Here is a 24,157-nt window from a genome sequence, read left to right as displayed (position 1 = left end):
AAAGCATATCAACATGGACTAGCAGATTTGCACCAAATTCATGATAGTGATTACCTCTGGGGAGTAAAGAAAGTAAAGGAATTATGCTAGGAAGGACGTATGGGCGACTTGACCTTTATCTTTATTTTTGTTGTTGTTGTTGTTGTTGTTTTTTGACGGAGTCTCGCTCTGTCACCCAGGCTGGAGTGCAGTGGCTGGATCTCAGCTCACTGCAAGCTCCGCCTCCTGGGTTTACGCCATTCTCCTGCCTCAGCCTCCCGAGTAGCTGGGACTACAAGCACCCGCCACCATGCCCGGCTAGTTTTTTGTATTTTTTAGTAGAGACGGGGTTTCACTGTGTTAGCCAGGATGGTCTCGATCTCCTGACTTCATGATCTGCCCATCTCGGCCTCTTGAGCCACTGCGCCCGGCCTATCTTTATTTCTTTAAAAAATACTTTGATGGAAATATGAAAAGACAGTAACAGTTCATTTGGGGTGATAAGTACATGGATGCTTTATATTATCATTCATACTTTGAAATATTTTGTTTGTTTTCAGGAAAGGACAAAGAAAGACTGAGTGTTGTCAGTGATGTCTAGGAGCATGGGCCCAAGCCAACCTCAGGGAGGTCCTCCAACACAGATCTTGTTCCCTCACTCCTCTAAGTTTTCTCAAATTCACCTCAGGGAGGTCCTCCCTGTCCATCTTACCTAAAATAGTACTTCCAGCCCCTATCCCTTTACCCTGCCTGATCTGATACATGCGTTTATTCATAAGTTTGTCTCAATTTCATGAGAACAGTCTTGTTCATCATTTTATTCCCAAGGCCTCGTATAATGCTTGGTTTAGATAGGAACTTGATAAATATTTATTCAATAAATACATGAAAAAATGTTTCCTTATACATGTTTTCAACTTTTTTTTTCTAAATTATATATGTTTCTGGATCATAGACTGTTTGCATTTTCAACTAGGCAAGGTATTTCCAAATTGCTCTCCTAAGTGTTTGTACCAATTTACATCTCAACAGAAAGTAAGACTTTTTCATTGCCCTATATCCTTGCCAACACATGAAATTGCCAGACTTAGATTGACCAATCTCATGCATGTTTTGATTTGTATCTATCTGATTACTAGAGTGAGGTTGAGCATTTTTTTTTTTTTACTTCATTTTCTATTGGATTATCTTTCTCTTATTTACAAAAGTAATATATGTTTTCTGAATACTAATCTTTTGTTTAGTATATGTTACAATTACCTTCTCCCAGACTGCAGCTTTCCTTTTAGTTTTGTTTATGGGATATTTTATCAAACAGAAGTACTATATTTGGAGTGTTCAAATTTATTAGGTTTTTCCTTCATAATTTGTGCTTTTGATGTTACATTTAAGTAATCTTTCCTGCCCCTGTGATCATGAAATGTGTTCTCCTATAATTTCTTCTAATAGTTATGAAGTTTTTACTTTGTTCCAGGTTCAGATCTTTTCCATCTGGAATTCAATTTATACCAGCAGCTCCCAAACTGTAGTGTGGGGATACCTGTAGAGTCCCCAAGACCCTTTCAGGAGGCCTACAAGGTCAAAACTATTTTCATAATCATACTAAGATGTTATTTGTCTTTTTTGCTCTCACTCTTTCATGAACAGTGGAGTCTTCCAGAGGCTACACAACATGTAATGATGTCATCACTCTGATGCCTAATAGAATGTGTGCTTATCTGTTCATGTGTTTTACAGATTTCTCAGTTTTAATTTCTAATATGATAAATATTAACAGATATAACCCACATCAACAAAAGCTCTGTGGGACCTTCAGTAATTTTTAAGAGTATAGACCGGGCATGGTGGCTCACACCTGTAATCCTAGCACTTTGGGAGGCTGAGTCAGATGGATCACCAGAGGTCAGGAGTTCTAGACCAGCCTGACCAACACGGAGAAACCCCATCTCTACTAAAAATACAAAATTAGCCAGGTGTGGTGGCGCATGCCTGTAATCCCAGCTACTCAGGAGGCTGAGGCAGGACAGTCACTTGAACCCAGGAGGCAGAGGTTGCAGTGAGCCGAGATCGCTCCATTGCACTCCAACCTGGCAACAGAGCAAAACTCTGTCTCAAAAAAAGAGTATAAAGAAGTCCTGAGATGGATAAGTTTTAGAATTGCTGGTATAAGGTATAAGAAAGGGATCTAATATTTTTTCTTTTTTTTTTTAATCATAGAAAGTATTTCCCAAACTCACTAGGTTTATAATGTTTCCTCTATCATATTTCAAGGTCTCATAGGTACATGTGTCTACCTCAGGGTTTTTCTTCATATTACAACCACTGTACTATTTAATTACTACAGTTCTACAAGGAACCTTCCTTTCTGGAAAGGCAAATTACGCTTCCTTAATTTTTTAGAATTGTCTTGGCTTTATTAAAACTATTCTCTCTATAAATAAATTCAGAATCAGCTTGTCAAGTTCCATAAAAAAATCTTGTTGAGAATTTGATTGAAATTGCATTGAATTATGGAGAATCATACTTCTTATAGCACTGATTTTCTGCTCTGTGAATTTAGTATTACATTTACATATTTTTTATTACAATCTTCTTTTTTTTTTTTTGCCCTTTACTATTTATACCATTCTTCGTAAAGGTTTTGCACATTTGTGTTACGTTTGTTCCTAAGTATCTTACTATTTCTGTTGCAAGTATACATTTCATTACACAGGTGTATGGATTTCCTATTACTTAGGTATATAGGATTGCTATTGATTTTTCACATTGATCATACCTTTAACCATACTACTCAACACTTAGTCATTCTAATTTTTTTTCTTATAGAGCCTCTTGGAGTTTCTGGCTGAGAAATGGTACTGTGCACACATATTTTTCATTCTTCCTTGCTAATCTTCTGCTGAATACTTCTTTTTCTCTTATCTTAAATACAGGGACTAGAACTTGTAGTATGATGTTTAATTGTAGAGGTTTCAGCAGGCTTGTTATATTCTTGATTCTAATAGGAATGCTTCTATAGTCTCATAATTAAATATGTTATAGACTCTTCATATATACCCACATGAAGTTAATATTTCTAGTTAACTAAGACATTTTGTTTTAAATTATAGTTCTTAAATTGTTAATGCTTTGTATCCATTGAGATGAGCATATGGGTCTTTATCTTAATCTGGTAATAAGGTAGATTACAGATAGATTTTAAAATCATAATACTATCTTTACATTTGGGGCAAATTTTATTTGTACCTGATGTATTATTTTGTATACTTTGTTGGATTTGATTTCATAATTACTTTATTTAGGATTTTCGTGTCAACGTTAAAAAGTGAGATTCATCTATAATTTTCTTTGTCTGTAGAGTTGTCCTATTTTGGTATCAAGATTATATTAACTTTGTAAAATAAACCAGGTAGTCTTTACTCTTCTTGTCTAAAATAGTTTGTGTGAGTTAGCATAGTCTGTTCCATGAAATTTGATAAAATTCACCTGTAAAACCATCTGGCCTGGCTTCTTTGGCAAGGGATGGAAGAACAACTGGGAAGGGACTATTGGGAGACTTTTGTCTATTGATCTATTGTCTTTATGATGCTTGATTTATTCAGATTTTATATTTCTTCTAGAGTTAACTCTTAAATTTGTATTTTTCTGGTAAGTTATGGATTTCACCTCAGTTTTCAATTTACTGACATAAGACCACACAATATTATAAAATTCCTAGTATAACCAATATTTTAAATTTCTACTCTACTGTATATATCTCTATATTCTTCTTTGAATTCCTCATATTGCTTATTTATATTATCTTCTTTTCAATGTGGCTTGTTAGAGGTTTATTTATTTTATTGGTTTCCTCAAAGAACCCACTTTTGAATTTCTTAATCAATTTTACTTTTTTTTTTCTTGAGATGGAGTCTTGCTCTGTCACCCAGGCTGGAGTGCAGTGGCACAATCTTGGCTCACTGCAACCTGCACCTCCCAGGTTCAGGTGATTCTCCTGCCTCAGCCTCCCAAGCATCTGGGACTACAGGCATGCACCACCACACCCAGCTAATTTTTTTGTATTTTTAGTAGAGATGGGGTTTCACCATGTTGGTCAGGCTGGTCTTGAACTCCTGACCTCAAATGATCTGCCCAGCTTGGCATCCCATAGTGCTAGGATTACAGGCATGAGCCACCACACCCGGTCTGTTTTTGTTTTCTGAAATGACTCTGTTCATTTTCCAGATTCTAGGGGTAGGTGTTTGCTCATTTACTTGAAATCATTTTTAATAAATGCATTTAATACCATACATTTCCTTCAAATGACTGAGTTACTTGCATTACACAAGTTGTTCAATACTGTATTTTCTTCATTATTCTGTTCTAAATGGTTTTTATTTTTAAGTTTAAGTCATGAGTTATTTATGAGTCTGTCGTTACGTTTCAAACTTACTGAAATTGATTTCTAACTTAACTAAATTTTGGTCAGAGAATGTAGTCTGTACTATGGTGATTTTTGAAATAGCTGGCCTGGTATGTGGTCAAATTACATAAATGTTTAATGTGTGCTTGAAAAGAATATTTGTCGGGTGGAAGGTTTTTATATATGTATATAGATAGATATTATAGAAATCTTTCATTTCATGGAGATGATCCATTCCTACTGGAATAGAAATCCAGATTTAAAAATAATCTTAAACTGACTTTAAAATAAATACATTCAATAAGATAAATAAATAAAATAAAAAAGAATCAAAGGTTAAGAAACAAACACAAAAGACATGAATAAAGTAAAGATAAATATGAAAAATAATTACATAGGATAATGGAGGCTAGGCATGGTGGCTCATGCCTATAATCCCAACACTTTGAGAGGCAGAGGCAGAAGGACTGCTTGAGCCCAGGTGTTCAAGACCAGTCTGGGCAATATAGGGAGACCTCGTTTCTACAAAAAAATTTTTTTAAAATTAGCCAGGCATGGTGGCATGCATCTGTAGTCCCAGCTACTCAGGGGGCTGAGGTAGGAGGACTGCTTGAGCTGGGAGTTTGAGATAAACTCTAAACTGGTCAGAGAAATAATTATTGAATTGTGAGAGTAAAGAATTGATCCAGAATTCAGCATGATATCAAAGAAAAGACATATTGTGGCAGTTTCAAATCATAGCCACAAATTCTTTGATACTCCTCCCATTAAGAGGTGGGTCTAGCTCCCGCATTCCCAAACTGGGTGAGCTTGTGACTAAGTAAAGGTGGAAATGGCATTATATATGACTTGTGAGGCTAGATAATAAAAGTTCATGCATTCCACTTTGTTTGCCAGAACACTCACTATTGGAGCCCTGGGCTACCATGTAAGAAGTCTGACCACCCTGAGGCCACTATGATGTGAGGAAACCCAAACCACATGGAGAAGTCATGTGTGGGCATTCCAATCTACAGTCTCAGCAGAGTGCTGCCTCTGTCCCTCTAGCCTAGAGGCAGGTGAGTAAAAATTCCTCCAGTCATCCAAGTGACCACCCACTGTTCAAGTCTTCTCATCTGACACCCTGGGTATCTTGAAATAGAGTCAAGCTATTCCTGATGTACCTGTTCAAATATCTATGTTGCAGAATCTGTGAGCATAATACAATATTAATAGTTATTGCTTCTTGCCACTATGTTTTGGAGTGGTGTGTTTGTTACATAGCAATGTATAGACTGGACACATGAAGGATGCATCTAATAGTAATTTCAGAAGGAGAGAATAAAATGAATGGTGGAAATAGTATTTGTAGAGATGATACAGATAATTAAAAAATGAAGTTGCATATTAAGTGCAAAATAATGAAAACAAATTCATACCTCGATGTACTGTAGTGAAGACACCTAACATTAAGAATAAAGGGCAAATTTTAAAAGCTTCCCCAAAGAGAGAACACAGATTACCCATAAAAGAATGACAGTCAGGCCGGGTGCAGTGGCTCATGCCTGTAATCCTAACATTTTGGGAGACCGAAGCGGACAGATCATGAGGTCAGTACTTTGAGACCAGCCTGTCCAACATGGTGAAACCCTGTCTCTACTTAAAATTAAAAAATTAGTCGGGCATGGTGGCAGGCGCCTATAATCCCAGCTACTCGGGAGGCTGAGGGAGGAGAATTGCTTGAACCCAGGAGACGGAGGTTGCAGTGAGCCGAGATTATGCCACTGCACTCCAGCCTGGGTGACAGAGCAAGACTCCATCTCAAAAAAAAAAAAAAGAATGACAATTAGATACCAAACTTCTCATTAGCAGCAATAGAAACCAGAAGCCAATGCAGTAGTATCACCAAAGGACTGAGATGAAAATAACTGGCAACATAGGTTTCTATATCCAGCTATGTGACAATTCAAGAATAATGAAATAGAAAACTTTTCCTTAAAACTGACTTTAATAAACCTACATTTTTATTGAAAGAACACTAAAAGATGCATTGTAGCAAGACGAAAAGTGAATTCAGAATGAAAGTATTGTATTAAAGAAACAAATGGTAAAAACAAAAATTGATAAATTATGTTGATAAGTCAAATTACATATTGATTGTATAGTAACAGTTTTATGTTCTGATAAATATGAAACTAAAATTCTAGATAACAATAACTCCCAATACATTAGGTAGATAAAGCAGTCTTGGGGCTGGAGGATAACTGGCTTTAAAAAACTTTAGAAATCCGCCAGGCGCGGTGGCTCAAGCCTGTAATTCCAGCCCTTTGGGAGGCCGAGGTGGGCGGACATGAGGTCAGGAGATCGAGACTATTATGGCTAACACGGTGAAACCCCGTCTCCACTAAAATTACAAAAAATTAGCCGGGCGTGGTGGCGGGCGCCTGTAGTCCCAGCTACTCAGGAGGCTGAGGCAGGAGAATGGAGTGAACCCGGGAGGCGGAGCTTGCAGTGAGCAGAGATCATGCCACTGCACTCCAGCCTGGGTGACAGACGATACTCCATCTCAACAACAACAACAAAACAACTTTAGAAATTGTTAGGAAAATAAATGGTTAAGTATGCATGTCAAAATTTTAAGAGTAGCTTCTAAAAGAATAGATAAAATATAACCTACAAAGTTCAAATAGGCAGAGGTAAAAAGCAAGGGAATTTTCAAAAGTTATCAATCCAACAAAGGCAGGAGAAGCAAACAAACAACAACAACAACAACAACAAAACAAAAAACAAACAAACGGAGAAATCATTGCAAACAGAAAATCAAAAGTATATTGGAATCCCAGCACTTTGGGGATCCCAAAGTGAGCTGATCACCTAAGGTCAGAAGTTCAAGACCAGCCTGGCTAACATGGCGAAACCCTGACTCTACTAAAAATACAAAAAGTAGCTGGGTGTGGTAGCACGTGCCTGTAGTTCCAGCTACTTGGGAGGCTGAAGCAGGAGAATCGCTTGAACCAGGGAGGCAGAGGTTGCAGTGAGCTGAGATCATGACACTACTCCACTTCTCAGAAGGATTCAAACTCCAGGCTGGGTGACAGAGCGAGACTTCCTCTCAAAAAAAAAACAAAAACAAAAAAAAAAAATTGGTAGATATCAAAAGTAGACATTAGTAGAGATAAATTCAAATAGATCATACTCATATAAATTGAACTTTTCAGTTAAAAACAGAGACTGTCAGGATTAAAGACAACAACAAAAAATCAGCTATATGCCACATGCAAAAGATGTGGCCATAAAAAAACAACATAGAAAAGGTTAAAAATAAAGGTAAAAGTTATAGCAAGCAAACGCTAACCAAAAGAAAGTTGAAGTTTAATATTGGTAGCAGACAAAAATAGTATAAAGCAAAAAGTATTAAAAAGGATAAAAAATTACATAATAATAAAAATTAAAAATTGCCAAGAAGTTCTATCTAGTTGACCATATAACCATGATGTAAAACAAAAACCAACAGTATTACACCAAAAATTAGTAGATCAACTGTATATTGAAATTTAAAAAAAAATTTTTTTAAAGCAAGTTCTCACTGTGTTGCTCAGGCTAGGCTGAAACTTCTGGGCTCAATGGATCCTTCCACCTCAGCCCCCTGAGTAGCTGGATCTATAGGTGCATACCACCAAGCCCAGGTGCTATACTGGAAAATTTAACTATGTCTTTTTAGAAATTCACAGATCAATTTAACAAAAACTAAATTGAAAGTTGGTTGATGTTTTTAGTATTGTTTTCCTTGTGTACAAATTGTAATTTGCAGGTCATCTAGAGTGATAGTTTTTCCTTATTTTTTTACGTATTCCTTCAGTTTCCTGTTTTAGTGTTGCGTCCATGTAGACCTGAGACCCCCTGGCTATGTGTCTCAGGATGTGTCCTTCAATTCTGCCTCCTGAGCCTCAAAGTAGGTTGGCCTAAGTCTTGTGTGTGCTAGTTTGTTTGTTTCCTTTCACCACCATAACTAAGCAGTTTTTGTTGTTTTCTATTTGCTTTGTTTTTTAAACTCTAGCCCAGGGTAGAAGTCACCGTTTTTCCCAAATTCCAGTTTCACAGTGAACCTGACTAAGGTGCCCTACGATGTTTGGGGTGCCTTTGATCTCCACTTCTCAGAAGGATTCAAACTCCTAGCAAACTTCTACCTGCTTCCATACTAGAAGACCATTGAGGCTGTAGCTCTAGCCCCCACTAGCCCAGTTGTGTTAGTCTTTTTTTTTTTTTTTGAGATGGAGTCTTACTCTGTCGACCAGGCTGGAGTGCAGTGGCGCAATCTCGGTTCACTGCAACCTCCGCCTCCTGGGTTCAAGCGATTCTCCTGCCTCAGCCTCCCGAGTAGCTGGGATTATAGGTGTGTACCACCACGCCCAGCTAATTTTTGAATTTTTGTAGAGATGGGGTTTCCCATGTTGGTCAGTCTGGTTTCGAACTCCTGACCTCAGGTGATCTGCCCGCCTCGACCTCCCAAAGTGCTGAGATTACAGGCATGAGCCATTGTGCCCAGTGGTCTTTCATTTTGATGCCCAGAGATGATTATTTTGTTAATGAACCCAGAGATGTCTTTTAATTTTATTATTGAAGTTATTGGAAAAGATGTAGAAATTCAAAGCATGAGCTCCACAAAATGATTTTGACCGTTTTCTTATGACATTCTGGATGTGGGGAACTCTGGTCTTGCTACCTTTTTTGGCTTTCCTTAGTAATATGGATTCAGGCTTCTTGTATTCTCAAATGCCAGAAATCTATTTGGAATCTCTGTAAATCGCAGGACTTCTGGCTCAGGTTGATGCAGAGTATAAAATCCCCTGTTTCTTGCTCTCCTGGCTGACTTAATGTATACAACAATTAGAGACATTAAAACAATGTATTCTGATACTGAAACTCTTGCTCTTAAATTAGTCTTTGTCCTAAATTTCTTCAAAGTCTGTGCATTTTTGTAACCTTAACTTTTGAAATCCAGTAGGGAAAGGGTGTAAGAAAAGATGTGTGGAGGAAAACCCCACAGTTACATCTCATTATTATTCTATCAGAGAAGAGATGTTCCTCTTTGCATTTGTGTTCTGGAATCTACTTTTTCTCATTTCCCCAGAGGCCTCACTCTTATCTACCTCTCTCGCTCTCTGTCTCTTTTTTTTTTTTTAAGAGACAGGGTCTTGCTCTGTCTCCCAGGCTGGAGTGCAGCGGCATGATCACAGCTCACTGTAGCCTCGAACTCCTGAGTTCAAGAGATCCTCCCACCTTAGCCTTCCCAGTAGCTGAGACTTACAGGTGCATGCCACCATGCCCAACTTATTTTACTTTATTTTTGAGATGGAGTCTCCCTCTGTTGCCCAGGCTGCGGTGCAGTGGCATGATCTTGGCTCACTGCAACCTCCACCTCCTGGGTTTAAGCGATTCTCCTGCCTCAGCCTCCCCAAATAGCTGGGACTACAAGTGTGCACCACCACGGCCAGTTCTTTTTTTTTTGTATTTTTAATAGAGACGAGGTTTCACCATGTTGGCCAGGCTGGTCTCGAACTCTTTGACCTCAGGTGATCTGCCTGCCTCAGCCTCCCAAAATGCTGGGATTACAGGCGTGAGCCACCGTACCCGGCCTATTTTACTTTTTATAGAGATGAGGGTCTTGCTTTGTTGCCCATGTGAGTCTTAAACTGTTGGGCTTAAGCGATCTTCCAGCTTCCGCCTCCCAAAATACTGGGATTACAAGCATGAGCCACCATACCTGGCTGGCCTCTATCCCTGATTTTTCTATATGGGATGTTTTCCTGCTGAAGTCTCCCACCTCTTTATAAGACAAAACTCCTCTCTTTCATTCATTTTGTAGGCAAGCTTTCTGAAAACCACACAAGTAGCTTTTATTACTATCTACCTGCTGATGACTCCCAAAGCTACATACAACTCTAGTGCAGATTTCTCTTTTGTTCTCCAGATACACAAGATTTCTTAACCCCAAACAAATGTAGTTCAGCATGTCCAAAATACATTCATTATCTCCAATTCCCATACACCTCTCCAAACCTGTTCCTTTTCTTACATTTTCCATTTTCATCCAGTTTCTCAAGCAGAAACCTGAGAGACTTCTTGATTCCTTCCCATCCAATAAACCCCCCAGTTCTGTCATTGTATTTCCATTTAATGAATTTCTATAATCACATATTTGTTAAGTACCACTAGAACCAAAGCAGTATAATGAATTAAAGATGAGGTTAGTCTGGGCACAGTGGCTCATCCATGTAATCCTAGCACTTTGGGAAGTTGAGGCGGGTGGATTGTTTGAGTCCAGGAGTTTGAGACCAGCCGGGGCAACATGATGAAACCCTGTTTCTACAAAAAATTTAAAAATTAGCTGGGTGTGGTGGTGCACACCTGTGGTCCCAGCTACTCAAGAGACTGAGGTGGGAGGATTGCTTGATCCCAGGAGATCAAGGATGCAATGAGCCGTGATCATGCCACTGCACTACACTCCAGCCCGGTAACACAGTGAGACCCTGTATCCAAAAAAAAAAAAAAAAAAACAAGGAAAAAAACTCAAAAAACATGAGGTTAAAGTGGTAGAATGAAAAAAGATTTTTTTTTTTAAATTCAAGGTCAAGATCATTAAATTCAAGGTAAAAGATAGTTTGGGTAAAGAAAACATGATTAGTATTACCAAATGGGTGCGGTGGCTCACGCCTGTAATCCCAGCACTTTGGGAGGCCAAGGTGGGCAGATCACTTGAGGTCAGGAGTTTAAGACCAGCCTGGCCAACATGGTGAAATGCCGTCTCTACTGAAAATACAAAAAAATGAGCTGGGCGTGGTGGCATGTGCCAGTAATCCCAGCTACTTGGGAGGCTGAGGCAGGAGAATTGCTTGAATCCTGGAGGCAGAGGTTGCAGTGAACTGAGATTACGTCACTGCATTCCAGCCTACATGACAGAGCAAGATCTGTTTCAAAAAAAAAAAAAAAAGGAGAAAATGAAAATTTACAAGAGATTATTAGATTTAGTTCAAAGGTTCCTGGCTCTCTATCTGAAGCTTACCTGAGGGGTAAAAGAAAACTTTCTGCAGAATATACAGTAGTTTACAACAACTGTCTGGACTACATTATTTTGTTTTGTTTTGTTTTAAATGGTATTTTCACTCATACTAAAATGGTTGAGAGTACAGTGACATTCCACCTTGTACCCAAAGTCCACTGTTTCTCAGCCTTTTGGCAAAGATTAAGTGTAGTATCAAGTGTACACAAAGTCCAAATTCAAATGGATACAATCTGTTTTGGAGAATATTGACCATTCAGGCAGGCTGGAGTGCAGTGGCATGATCTTGGCTCACAGCAACCTCTATCTCCTAGGCTCAAGGGATTCTCTCTACTCAGCCTCCGGAGTAGCTAGTTCTACAGATGCATACCACCATGCCCAGTTAATTTTTTTTTTTGGGGTAGAGACGGAGTTTTTCCATGTTGCCCAGGCTGGTCTCAAACTCCTGGGCTCAAGCAATCTGGAGAATATCGGTCTTTTAAATGGCAATATAAAGTTTCTTAGGGTGTATAGCTTCTTGAACTGGATCTTAAATGGAACAATTTCCAACTGTCATAGATTTTAGGCAGCAAATCTAGGGATGCTCCACTCAGAATGTAGAGATTGCTGAGTCTGGAAGTATATTTTAGAGGCAACAGGGTCCCTTTTCTTTATTTTAAGACAGATTGGGGATCTAGCCTCTTCTTAAAATCTCCCATGGAAAACAGATTATAACAGATGGGTGTCTAACAACTATTACTACCACCAGGCAATGTGCTTCTTTGCTTATCTATCTCTTCTTTCGCCTCTTTCAGACTTCATGGTTTTCTTTTTTCTTTCTCTCTTCCCCTATTCTTTCTTCTTTCTCAATTCGGTTTTCCTGCCTCTTTTACGTTCTTACCCACAAATGGGGAAAAAAAAAAAAAAGTAAATGTGGAAGTTCGTGACTGGCCACATTCCAGAGAATTGAGGAAATGCAAGTTGTTACATAACTGGGCGGGGCCGGTAGCATGACCTAGAGTCGAGGGAAGAGGAGAAAATAATTTTAAAGGTAAGAAAAGGCAAAATGACAAATAAAGGTATAACTTTAAACTTTTATTACTGAAAATAATTCTCTGTGAATTCCATCCAGGGCATGCCATCTTTCTCAGGCTGTGACAGTTTCCAGAAGCAGATCCACAAATTACCACAGAGGCATTTTGGTCTACACTGTTGTATTAAAAAATGATCATCGTCATCAATTTTTGCTCATACATAAGTATTAGTTGTTGATACTGCATTACAGCCATAGGAATTGTCTATAACAAGATTTTTTTTTTTCAATCATCAGTTGTAAAAAGCTATTACACTTATCTTTTTTCTTTTTTATTCCCTTTAGACAGAGTCTCACTCTGTTGCCCAGGCTGGAGTGCAGCAGCGCGATCTCGGCTCACAGCAACCTCTGCCTCCCGGATTCAAGCAATTCTTCTGCCTCAGCCTCCCAAGTAGCTGGGATTACTGGTGAGCCACTGCACCAGGCCCTACACTTATCTTTAATCTGCTTCCTTTTCAACTTCCAATGTTACTTTCAGGCTCCTGTAATATAGAAGTTCAGGCATTCTTTAAAAACAATGCAAACCACCACCAAAACAATAACAATAATAAACTCAACTTTTGTTTTTTGGTTGGCAGAAAATGTTGAAAAGTGCATGAAATTAAAGCCAACCATAAGTAGTTTACCTCAGAAATAACTGCTGTTAACATTTTATTATATTTATGACCATTTTCTATGTAATTCTATTTTATAGTTTCACTTTATGTATATAGTTTTGTATCTTTCAGGCATAATTTAGTATACTTTTAGCCATGGTTTTCCATCACTTTTATGGTAGGAAGAGCTGTGTGTATTCCTTTTCCTGCTGGGAAATAGAATGTGAACAAGTAAACTCTGCATAATCTCATTCTGAAGGACTTCACAGTTGACTGGGACACTTAAGTGGGTTACCTGATTGCATGTCTGTACTTGATCTCAAGTGGAATGGTTCCAAAGACTTCTACCACAGCATTTATCACTCTATAATATAACTTCCCTTTTACTTAACTGTCTTTTAAACCTTAAGCTCTGAGAGCAGGACTGTTTCGTTCACCATTTGCATCCTAACGACTAGCATATGACCTGATACAATGAAAATTCTATTTAAGAAAACTGAATGAAAGACTGAATAAATTACTAAATACTACAATTCTAGAGGATACACAACTCATCAAACTTCTCCATAGTAGCAGGATACACCAAGATTAAGATTCCTAGAAGTAAAGTTTTAGTTTCGATATAGATTTGTCTTGAAAAGGCAGAGAAAGATAGGAATTGATCACCATCAATTGAATATTCTTTATAGATATTAAACTCAACTCTACCTAACATTCACACTGTGCTTTCATGTTAAAATTTGACTGTTCCTCAAATACTTAGAGAAAATTAATTTCAGCTTCTTTCTACAGCTGGTAACCTTCTGTAACATCTAGCCCACTGATGCCTATATTTTGGAAATGTTGGCATTCCAATTATTTGGCATGCCCTCTGGTCTTGGTCTTACCTACAGGGACATTGTTAAAGAACTAAAACTGGTGGGGTGCAGTGGCTTATGCCTGTAACCACAGCACTTTGGGAGGTTAAGGCAGGTGGATCGCTTGAGCCCAGGAGTTCAAAATCAGCCTGAGAAAAATGATGAAACCCCATCTCTACTAAAAATACAAAAATTAGCCAGGCGTGGTGGCGTGTGCCTGTAGCCCCAGCTACTCAGGAGGTTGAGGTGGGAGAATGGCTTGAGCCTAGCAGGTTGAGGCTGCAGTGAGCTGTGATTATGCCACTGCGCTACAGCCTGGGTGACAGGGAGAGACCCTGTCTCAAAACAACAACAACAAAAACCAAACTAAAACCATGCATGTCCTCTTGGACAAAGAAATGGATGACTTGGAGGACCATAATGGGAACATTATAGCCAATGGTTGAAAGAGCAAGAGAATGAGACAGCATGCAAGCCAGTGCCATTCCAGAGGCATTAGTTTGAAAGAGGTCAGGGGAAAGCATAAGCAGCTGGTTTTGCTCCGTAGAAGCCTCCTTATCCTCTTTAGCTTTGAACAAGATCTTGGCTCTCATTTCATTCAAATATAGAACAGCTAATGAACTAAGATATCCTTCAGAAATAGATGAAAGAATTTATACTGGCCAGGCACGGTGGCTCACACCTGTAACCCCAGCACTTTGGGAGGCTGAGTTGGGAGGATCACTTGAGGTCAGGAGTTCATGACCAGCCTGGGTGACACAGTGAGACCTCAAAAATAAAAAACAAGGCCGGGCACGGTGGCTCACGCTTGTAATCCCAGCACTTTGGGAGGCCGAGGCGGGCGGATCACAAGGTCAGGAGATCGAGACCATGGTGAAACCCCGTCTCTACTAAAAAATAGAAAAAAAATTAGCCGGGCGCAGTGGCGGCGCCTGTAGTCCCAGCTACTCGGGAGGCTGAGGTAGGAGAATGGCGTGAACCCAGGAGGCGGAGCTTGCAGTGAGCCGAGATTGCGCCACTGCACTCCAGCCTGGGCGACAGAGCGAGACTCCGTCTCAAAAAAAAAAAACAAAAAACAAAAAAAATAAAATAAAAAACATTAGGTGGGCATGGTGGTGCATGTCTGTTGTCCTAGAGACTTGGGAGGTTGAGGTGGGAGAATTGTTTGAGCCCAGGAGGTTGAGGCTGCAGTGAGCTGTGATTACACCACTGCACTCCAGCCTGGGCAACAAAGTGAGACCCTGTTGAAAAGAAAGAGAAAAAAGAAAAGGAAAGGAAAGAAAAGAAAGGAGAGGAGAGGGAAGAGGGGAGGGGAAGGGAGGAGAGGGGAGGAGAAGGCAGGGCAGGGCAGGGTAAGAAAAAAAGAGAGAAAGAGAGAAAGAAAGAAAAGAGAAAGAAAGAAAGAGAAAGAAGGAAGGAAGGAAGGAAGGAAGGAAGGAAGGAAGGAAGGAAGGAAGGAAGGAAGGAAGGTTGGTCATATGATAAAACTGGTCATATAGTTTTGAGGCAGTATGCTGTGTACCTCTACAGCATTTTGTACTTGTTTTTAAAGGTGCATTTAACCTATATTAATTAGTGTGTATGCAGTTCTTATTCACCCTTTATATACAGTAAGAGCATTTGTTCAGTGTCTACTAAGTGCCAGGCTGCTTACATATGTTACATGCCTTATTTAATTGAATTGAATTCAGAACCTGCCTCCAGAAACTTAATTATCACATTTACTTTGAAATTGGATATAGCCCTTTCCTTAAAATCCTACATTGTTTACTTAACTCTATCCCATTACAGGCAAAAAAATTAACAATAATAATGCTAGAATTTATAAACACTTTTCTGGTGAAAAATAGAGACCACTGAGCTTTCCATTCTACACCCCGATCCAATTTTCTTTGTGAAAATTTAAAGGTAATTTTTTATATTACATTCTAATTAGCTGATAGCCTCTCTTCTCTTTTGCCATCCTTCCCTAGCACCCTCTCCTGCCACATAACGAAAGAATTAACTGCTTCATCTAATTTCAAATTAAAAAACATAAAGTTAAATAAAAATAATTTGGACATTGAAGACTGTTTTTCTACACTGAAGTCTGAGACTCTGGTGTGAAATAACTGATGAGTTATCCTTCATCTTGTAAGTGTGCACTTTACTCATTGCTTAAATATTTCATTTAATTAAAACTTTAATCTTGTTAAATGTAATAGCAATTTCAATTACCAAGATTAGTTGAAGGCCCAACAAAATTCTTTTCTTACTGCTTTAGGATTAATTCTAAAGAATACATGATCCAACTTGTTTTTTGTTTTAGCAATGGGGTCTCACTATGTTGCCCAGGCTGGTCTCGAATTTCTGGACTGAAGCAATCTTCCACCTTGGCCTCCAAAGTGCTGAGATTACAGGTGTGAGCCATTGTACCCAGCTACCAAATTTCTATTAATTTGTTTTTGTTTTTTAATTCATTGACTTAATGAACATTTATTGAGCATTCCTTGTATCTGGTGTTCTGCTAGGGAAGTGATAATACAAGAATAAGCAAAATAGGCACAGCATCTATTACAGAGCTTACAAGTGGAGGTAACAGATATTAAACAAAGATTTACAAATATGAAAGACTTACAAATGCCATGAAAAAGAAGGGCAGAGTGCTATGGGAACATATAACCAGTTTAGCTAACTTAGCCTAATGGTTGGGGGTTGGAAAGTAGAGAAAGCTCATCCAAAGAAGTTCGGATTTAGGCTTGAAGCATAGGAAGACATAAGAGTCGTCTGAGGAGAAGAACTACCTAGATAGAGGGAACAACTTATCTAAAGGCTCTGAGAAGAAAAGAACACTGCTTATTTGAGGACCTAACAGAAGGTCACTATAGCTAGAGTGTTGATACCAGGGGGTGGGGAGGGTTGTCAAAGAGGCAGGCAGAGACCAGAACAGAGGTCATGGTAAGGATTGGAAACTTTATCCTAAGGATAATGGCAAAGCAATGGGGACTTAAAGCCAGGGGAAAAAACTTTTTAAAGAGCTTAACATAGCTAAAATATGGAATATATGTACCCATTAATTTATTATTTAATTTGTTCCAGAATGTCTTCTTACATCTTAATCCAATAACATTAAGAATTGTTTTTAAGATGGAGTCTTGCTATGTTGCACAGGCTGGCCCCAAACTCCTTGGCTCAAGTGATCCTCCTCCTGCCTTAGCCTCCTGAGTAGCTGAGATTATAGGCACCTGCCACTGTGCCAGGCTAATATTAAGAATTTTTACAAATATGACCAGGTGAGGTGGTCACCTGTAATCCCATTACTTTGGGAAGCCAAGGCTAGAGGTCTTCTTGAGCCCAGGAGTTTGAGACCAGCCTGGGAAACATAAGGAGACCCCCATCTCTACAAAAAATAAAAAAATTAGCTGGGCGTGGTGAGGGAAGCCTGTAGTCCCAGTTACTTAAGAGGCTGAGGCAGGAGGATTACTTCAGCCCAGGAGGTTGAGGCTGCATTGAGCTATGATCATGCTACTATACTTCAGCCTGGGCAACACAGCAAGTCCCTGTCTCAAAAAAAAAAAAAAAAGAAAAAAGAACTTTTACAAATATGGGACAAACTATCCAGGTTTTTGATATGTAAAAGTTTTCTGAGAATAGAAAAGACCCTGGGATTGTAAAGCAAAGCAAAAAAGTGCTTGGATACATACTCTTAGTATGCCTTGAAGTGATGGACCTAAGTCCTAAGTTTCTTTGCTTTTCGTCTTTATCACATTTTAACTTGACTAGAAATTGCATTGGTACAATAATAATGTTAGGGAAAAGAGGAAGGTGTGTGTTAGTCCATTTTCACACTGCTATAAAGATACTACCCAAGACTGAGTAATTTATAAGCAAAGGAGGTTTAATTGACTCACAGTTCTGTATAGTCGGGGAGGCCTCAGGAAACTTACAATCATGGTGGAAGGCGAAGCAGGCACCTTCTTTAGGAGGCAGCAGGGAGAGATGAACAAAGGAGGAAGTTTCAAACACTTACAAAAACCTAAGATCTTGTGAGAACTCACTCACTATCATGAGAACAGCATGGGGGAAACCACCGCCATGATCCAATCACCTCCCTCCCTGGACACATGGGGATTACAGGTCCCTCCCTCAACATGTGGGGATTATAAATCAAGATGAGATTTGGGCAGGGACACAGGGCCAAACCATATCAGTGTGCCCATGTGTATATGCATGTACATGTTTCCCCTGATTTTGAAGAACAGATTTATGACAATGAATATCAGTATCACATTCTTAGTGCTCCAAAGTAGTATCTATCTGATAAAAGTTAGGGAAGTAGAAACTGGAAAATATTAAAAGATTATGTTATTTTAGTTGGGTGTTTTAAGAAAAATATGGCAACTTCTGGGTAACTCAACAGACTTTGACATGAAATATGTTGCTGTTAGATTAGGGACCCCCAAGATGATTTCAGTAAGTACTGTGCTTGGGGTAGTAAAGAGATGCATGAACACTAAGGCCTTCTGCCAATAAAGTAAAAGAGGTTAGGGTTTTTATTTTGGTTTTTCAATACTTTTCAATCTTCCCTATGAGCATCTCTTCTTGTCTTCTCCAGATTGTGTCCATTAAATCAGCAGATAAGAATTTTAGGTGTGGTACTTTCTCAGAGGTATTTGCTTATTGGGAGTTGGGGGAGCCTTGAAGATAATAAGATTTCCCTTAGTAAATATTAGGAGAATGGAGAAGTGAAGGGGGAGAGAAAGCTCTGAATATTGTTCCCCAACTGTCACCTCACTGCTTCCCATATCAGAAGTTTCTTTTCTTCAATCTTGGACTACAATGGTTCCTGAGTATTCTTCAGGCTAAAAGACTCCCTCTTTAGGGTGAATGAATAAGTATACGCTTTGCAAATTGTTTGAAGGCTACTGACCCTTGATCTAAGAAATCTTGAGCAACAGGAGACCTGAATTTAAATGTCAATTTGTATCTGACTCACTATTTGAAGATAATGAATTACTCATTTGATTGAATCACTTAACTCTATGGTCTGAGGTGTGGTACTGAAGAGGAATGAATGGCTAGCTTCACACACACTGTGTACTGAGTATGCAATTGATAATAAATGTGTTTCTACTTTGATGAGAATGATTTACCAAGTTCCTAATTGTGCACAGGATTTAGAAACATTCAGAATATGTAGGCTAAATATAAAAATAAATTAGGGCTTGTTATGATGTCATGGGACAGGCTGTCTATTATTACAAAAAGGGAGGAGGCCTGCTATGTATTAATTGTCAGGTTACCAAAGCTCTGGGTAAATTTGGTAAGAATGTCAAGAGTAGCTTCTCAGCAAGTACCAGTGTTTGATTGAAAAGAGGCCATTCTATTTATTTGGACAGAAGTGTGGTTATATTAGGCTGTCTTACGTGATAAAAGGTTTTTGAAAAGTTTTAAATCTCTAGCATCTGACTCACAATGTCCTAAAATAGTGTTCTTTTCTGTAATCAGAGCCATGGATAAAGAAATCTATCTTCTAGTACTGGACACCAATAGATTTGAATGTGAGTTCAGACCTATGAGTATTATAGACAAAGACTAGATTGAGAGCTGGGTACAGTGGCTCGCGCCTAAAATCCCAGTTACTTGTGAGGCTGAGGCGGAAGGACTGCTTGTGGCCAGGAGTTAGAGATCAGCCTAGGCAACACAGTGAGACTGAATCTCTATTTAAAAAAAAAAAAAAAAAAAAAAAAAAAAAAAAAAAAAAAAGACTAGATAGAGTATTATTTCAAAAAATAACGTTATGCTGTAGTAGTTCTATTTTACTCCTTTTAGCTTGATATAAAAGAGCAAAAGGGGCCAGGCAAGGTGACTCACACTCATAATCTCAGCACTTTGGGAGGCTGAGGCAGGCGGATCACTTGAGGTCAGGAGTTTGAGACCAGCCTGGCCAACATGGTGAACCTTGTCTCTACTGAAAATACAAAAATTAGCCAGGCATGGTGGCGCACACCTATAGTCCCAGCTACTTGGGAGGCTGAAGCATTAGAATTGCCTGAACCCAGGAGGCAGAGGTTGCAGTGAGCTGAAATTGTGCCACTGCACTCCAGCCTGGGTGACAGAGTAAGACTCTGTCTCAATTTAAAAAAAAAAGGGCAGAAAAAAAATTAACATTTATCAAGTCCAGTGTTGTATAATGGGCACTCAATCATGTATGTCATCATTAAAGGTCACAGGAAGCCTATAACAGGTAATGCTTCCATTTTGGTCAAGGAGCAAACTGAAGTTCAGAAATCAAGATGGCAGAGTTAGAATGCATACTCAGGTCTGTTAGCTTGTGATCTTTCCATGAAATCACTTAGCCAAAAAGACAAACCCAAAAACTTAAAATCTGGTAGGATTAATGTAAGTAAGGAAGCTTCTCTTTAATTTTTTTTGGTTTAGATGTGATCTTATATCTGCAGGGGAAAAAGGTGAACAATATCTATTGCAGAAAGAAAGATGTCTGTAATTCTACAAGTTTGTTGACTAGGGCAGGTAGAAATAGATGAAATTGGAAAATGTGTATTAAACAGTATATAAATAGAAGGTAATAATTTTTCTGAGTCCTATTGATTTTTGAAAGTAATTTTAATATTAGTATCAAAGTCTTCTAATCTCTAAAATATGCTGCTATTCTTCTATTTAGCTAGAGATATTGTAAAGCTATTGAAGAGTCTTATAAAATTCTTAGGAAAGCTGCTATAAAACACAGATTATTTCTGACCTCATGTGTTCCTACTTTGTTCTTACCCCAATTACTGCATCCCTTATATTGCATCCTAATCACCACTCTGAGATCTCTACCAGCAGGTGGGTTCCCTCAAGACAGGGACCAGGTCTCTTTCATTGTGGTATCCATCATAACCAGAACAGTATCTGAAATACAATAAGTACTCAGTAAATGTTTATGGAATAAATCAGCAAACCCTAACAAAAGGATTCATCTTTCTGATCCATTTCTCTATTTCCAAAATGAGAAGATAGTAGCAATATTTTCCTAGATTGCTTATCAGGAATGTATGATAACTGTTCATACACTCTTTTTATTTTTTTGAGACAGAGTCTCGTTCTGTCGCCCAGGCTGGAGTGCAGTGGTGCGATCTCGGCTCACTACAAGCTCCGCCTCCTGGATTCAAGCCATTCTCCTGCCTCAGCCTCCCGAGTAGCTGGGACTACAGGTACCTGCCACCATGCCCGGCTAATTTTTTTGTATTTTTTTAGTAGAGACGGGGTTTCACTATGTTAGCCAGGATGGTCTTGATCTCCTGACCTCGTGATCCACCCGCCTCTGCCTCCCAAAGTGCTGGGATTACAGGCGTGAGCCACCGCGCCCGGCCTTCATACACTCTTTACTGGAGATATGTGCCACAGACATAAATAGCTATTACCATAATTAGTAAGGGGGTAATTATTACCATTTTTATTCTCGTTGAAATCTTTAAAAAAGCTAACCAATATACTATCACATTGGTCCTTAAGTTAAAAAAAAAAAAAGAAAAAGAAAAATATCTAACCAATAAATTTTCGGAAAGAAATGTAGGCTATTTGAGGTAATAGGTAGTAGGAATCTATCCTTGGGCGCTCATGGAAGAAGGAAAAGCAGAACCTCACCGCGGAAATGAGAATAATCCCTCACTAGGTGGCTCTCTTTGCCGTGAGTGGGCGGCGCGTCGGTGCCGGGCGGGTGATTGAGGGCATTGTACTGCCGCAAGCGCTGCGCGTCACGCCGCATCATACCAGGCGCTGGCAGCATGAGGGGCATAGTCCAATTTCTATTTCGTTAATGACAATCTGTCCTTGGAATTTACTTCAAAGCAGGTTGTACTTTCGCTTCCACTAAACTTATACCTGATGTTTCAACTGAACATTGGTATAATCTTATTGGTACAGGTTTCAGGGAAGGATCTTGAAAGTGCCTCTCCGGCTGGCATGGAAAAAGACAGCAGGAATCAGGTAGCCAAATCAGACCAAACCAAATCAAAATAGTCCATTAAAATCCTTATTTTAACTCTCCTATGAGGGCTGCATTCTTGGAAGGTTTTATATAGTTACATATCCTAAAGTACTTTGGGATAGCTCCTTAAATGACTCCACAATACGAACCGAAAATATAACTTGTAAAATGTCAATTTCTTCAAGCCATGAATGATGAATTTTCCAGCTATTTCTCGTGTACTCCATATTATTATTGACTTCGTTCTTTATTTCGGCTTTTTGGCCCGAAACCTGACACAAAACACACATAATAAATATCCAAAAAGATTTATTCTAAGAATGAAACTTCTTTTCCTAGACTCCTTTCATCAGACAGATATATCTAGGGTTCTTCCTGATACTCTTTTATCCAATGTTTTCCTCTCTAACCCAACGACACAGAATGACGACTTTTAAAACACTGCAGACCCGTGAGAGGAGAAAGGTTGCAGAGGAGGGAGGAACTTGGAGGTCTGCCTTTAATAATCAAGCAGGATCCCCACTGCGGATGCCTATCAGAGTGATGGCGATAGTCAGCCTTCCGGTTAGTCCCCGACTTAAATGATAGAAAACACGTGTTACCCTTCTAGGATGCGTTCCTACCCTCACCCTGGCCTCCTCGCAGCAGGATCGCGACAGCTAGGTCAGGAGGGAGTACGCGGGTGGGGTGGATTTGGGGGAGGGGTTGACTCGCCAAAAGTCGGCTATCCCCGTCCGCAGGGGAGGCATCAGGGCTGTCGTGTGCCGCTCTCCTCCCTCAGGGACCCCGTTCAGGCGGGATCCCGCCTCCCAGAGCCCAAGGCAGTTGTGGGGAAACCCCTTGCCCTTCCTTGCCGCTTGGCGCTGCCGCCTCGCTCTCCCGACTCCAGCCCGCCGCCCGCCAGCCTCCAGGCCATGCATCTTCTTCGCAGGCCCAGCCCTCTCCACGCCCGGCTCTGAGAGGAAACTATGGAGGTGGTTCCCGCCTGCAGGCGGGTGGAAAAGCCCATGGTGAATGCCTCGGGGTGTCCCCCCAGTTGCAGTGAGAAGTGGGAAGGGAGGAGGAAGTGGACTTCACCACCGGGGAGAACTACCTCGATTCCTAACTTGGGGGAGGCCTTTAGATGGAAGGGAAGCCAACGGGGAACCCTGGGCGGTTTCCTGGGAATCCATTGGCCAAGGGGAGGGTCACCCTGTCCGCACACACCGGTTACTATGACAATACAACCACAGCCTCCAGTTGCCATGGCAGCTGTCTATCCAATCCGATTGTTTTCTTTTCTCTTCCTCTCCGGGCCCCACCTTATCCCCTCCAAGAGTCTCCTAGCGTGCATGGGGAGGGGCTGCAGAGAAGAGTAAAGGGGGTCCTTCGAGTCACTCTCTACGCGCGAGAGAAGACAAGAGTCGAGGGACTGCTGGGAGGAACTGTAGGAGGAAGGGGCGGCGTTTCCGGTGGGGAAGAGTGGAGGCGTGCAAAAAGGAAGAGAGAAATCCGCTGGAGTGATAAGAAGGGGGAAGACTTTGAGTGTAACTCCCGGTTCTTTGGGCCTCGGTATTCTTGGTGGGGTTGGGATTGCCCCCTTGCGCGGGAGGAGAAGGGTGGATTGGCAGGAAGCCGCCAAGCGCCACCAGCCGGTAGCTCAGAAGCCGCACACGCGCCACACAGCTCGTTGATCCCAAAAGGGAGCGCTACAGAGAAGCGGAAATCACCGGGAGGGACAGGCGCTGCTGAAATCTCGCGAGAGGGAGCCCCCCTCGTAGCCGACTTCCTTCCTCTGCTTCTCCTCTTTCCCCCGCCCCTCCTCCCTCCCCCTCCCCCCTGGGTCGGAGTGTCCCTGCGCCCCACGGGCCGGAGCAGCAGCGAGAGCAGCTTTCCCCGCTCCCTCCCCCTCGCCTCATTCACCCCCACCCCCTTGCCGAGCGAGGAGGAGCCGGAGGAGAGGAAGATGGCGGCGGCCGCCAGCACCCGCGGTGCCGCGGGGCCGCTCCGAGGAGCCTGAGAGACCCACGGAGGCTTCGCGGGAAGACGCGGCGGCGGAGGATGAGCCTGCAGAGCGCGCAGTACCTCCGGTGAGTGCCGAGGCCGGCCTGGTACGTAGGGGGAGCGGGCCGCGGGTTGGGCATGGAGCAACAGACACCAAGGTGGTAAGTCCGGGGTGGCGGGGGAGTTGCTGCGTCCTCTCCTCGCCGGGCAGGGCGGCGGGGGCTGCATGGGGATCTGCGGGAGGGGGCGGAACGGGT

At 40.8% G+C, this 24,157-nt stretch overlaps 1 protein-coding gene and 1 long non-coding RNA gene across 23 annotated transcripts in view; one reads left to right on the top strand and one right to left on the bottom strand.

Annotated features, from left to right (window-relative positions):
- Positions 1-12,127: 12,127 nt before the first annotated feature.
- Positions 12,128-23,092, bottom strand: LOC140710270 (uncharacterized). 2 transcript variants are annotated; one of them, XR_012091240.1, is made up of 4 exons: positions 23,011-23,092; positions 21,575-22,189; positions 20,714-20,839; positions 12,128-12,974 (listed from the first exon to the last, which is right to left on the bottom strand). It is a non-coding gene; the product is annotated as an uncharacterized lncRNA (long non-coding RNA). The 2 variants fall into 2 exon arrangements; XR_012091241.1 differs by lacking the exon at positions 20,714-20,839.
- The window catches only part of SMG7 (SMG7 nonsense mediated mRNA decay factor), an 88,602-nt gene continuing 87,198 nt past the window's right edge, over positions 22,754-24,157 (top strand). For 7 of the 21 annotated variants that reach the window (XM_007989232.3, XM_073011687.1, XM_037985830.2 and 4 more), the window contains exon 1: positions 22,755-23,986. Coding sequence is in view for 4 of the 21 variants with exons in the window: in XM_007989238.3 (XP_007987429.2) it covers positions 23,958-23,986 (29 nt within the window). In the remaining 17 variants the exon portion in view is untranslated. Of the gene's footprint in view, positions 23,987-24,157 lie in introns of all 21 variants that reach the window. The other 14 variants (XM_007989238.3, XM_007989229.3, XM_007989228.3 and 11 more) reach the window with 5 other exon arrangements.

The sequence above is a fragment of the Chlorocebus sabaeus genome, chromosome 25 (assembly GCF_047675955.1).
Source record: "Chlorocebus sabaeus isolate Y175 chromosome 25, mChlSab1.0.hap1, whole genome shotgun sequence".
Classification (NCBI taxonomy): domain Eukaryota; kingdom Metazoa; phylum Chordata; class Mammalia; order Primates; family Cercopithecidae; genus Chlorocebus; species Chlorocebus sabaeus.
The sequence above is the reverse complement of the archived record's forward strand: the minus strand, read 5'-3'. Positions and strand labels throughout refer to the sequence as shown.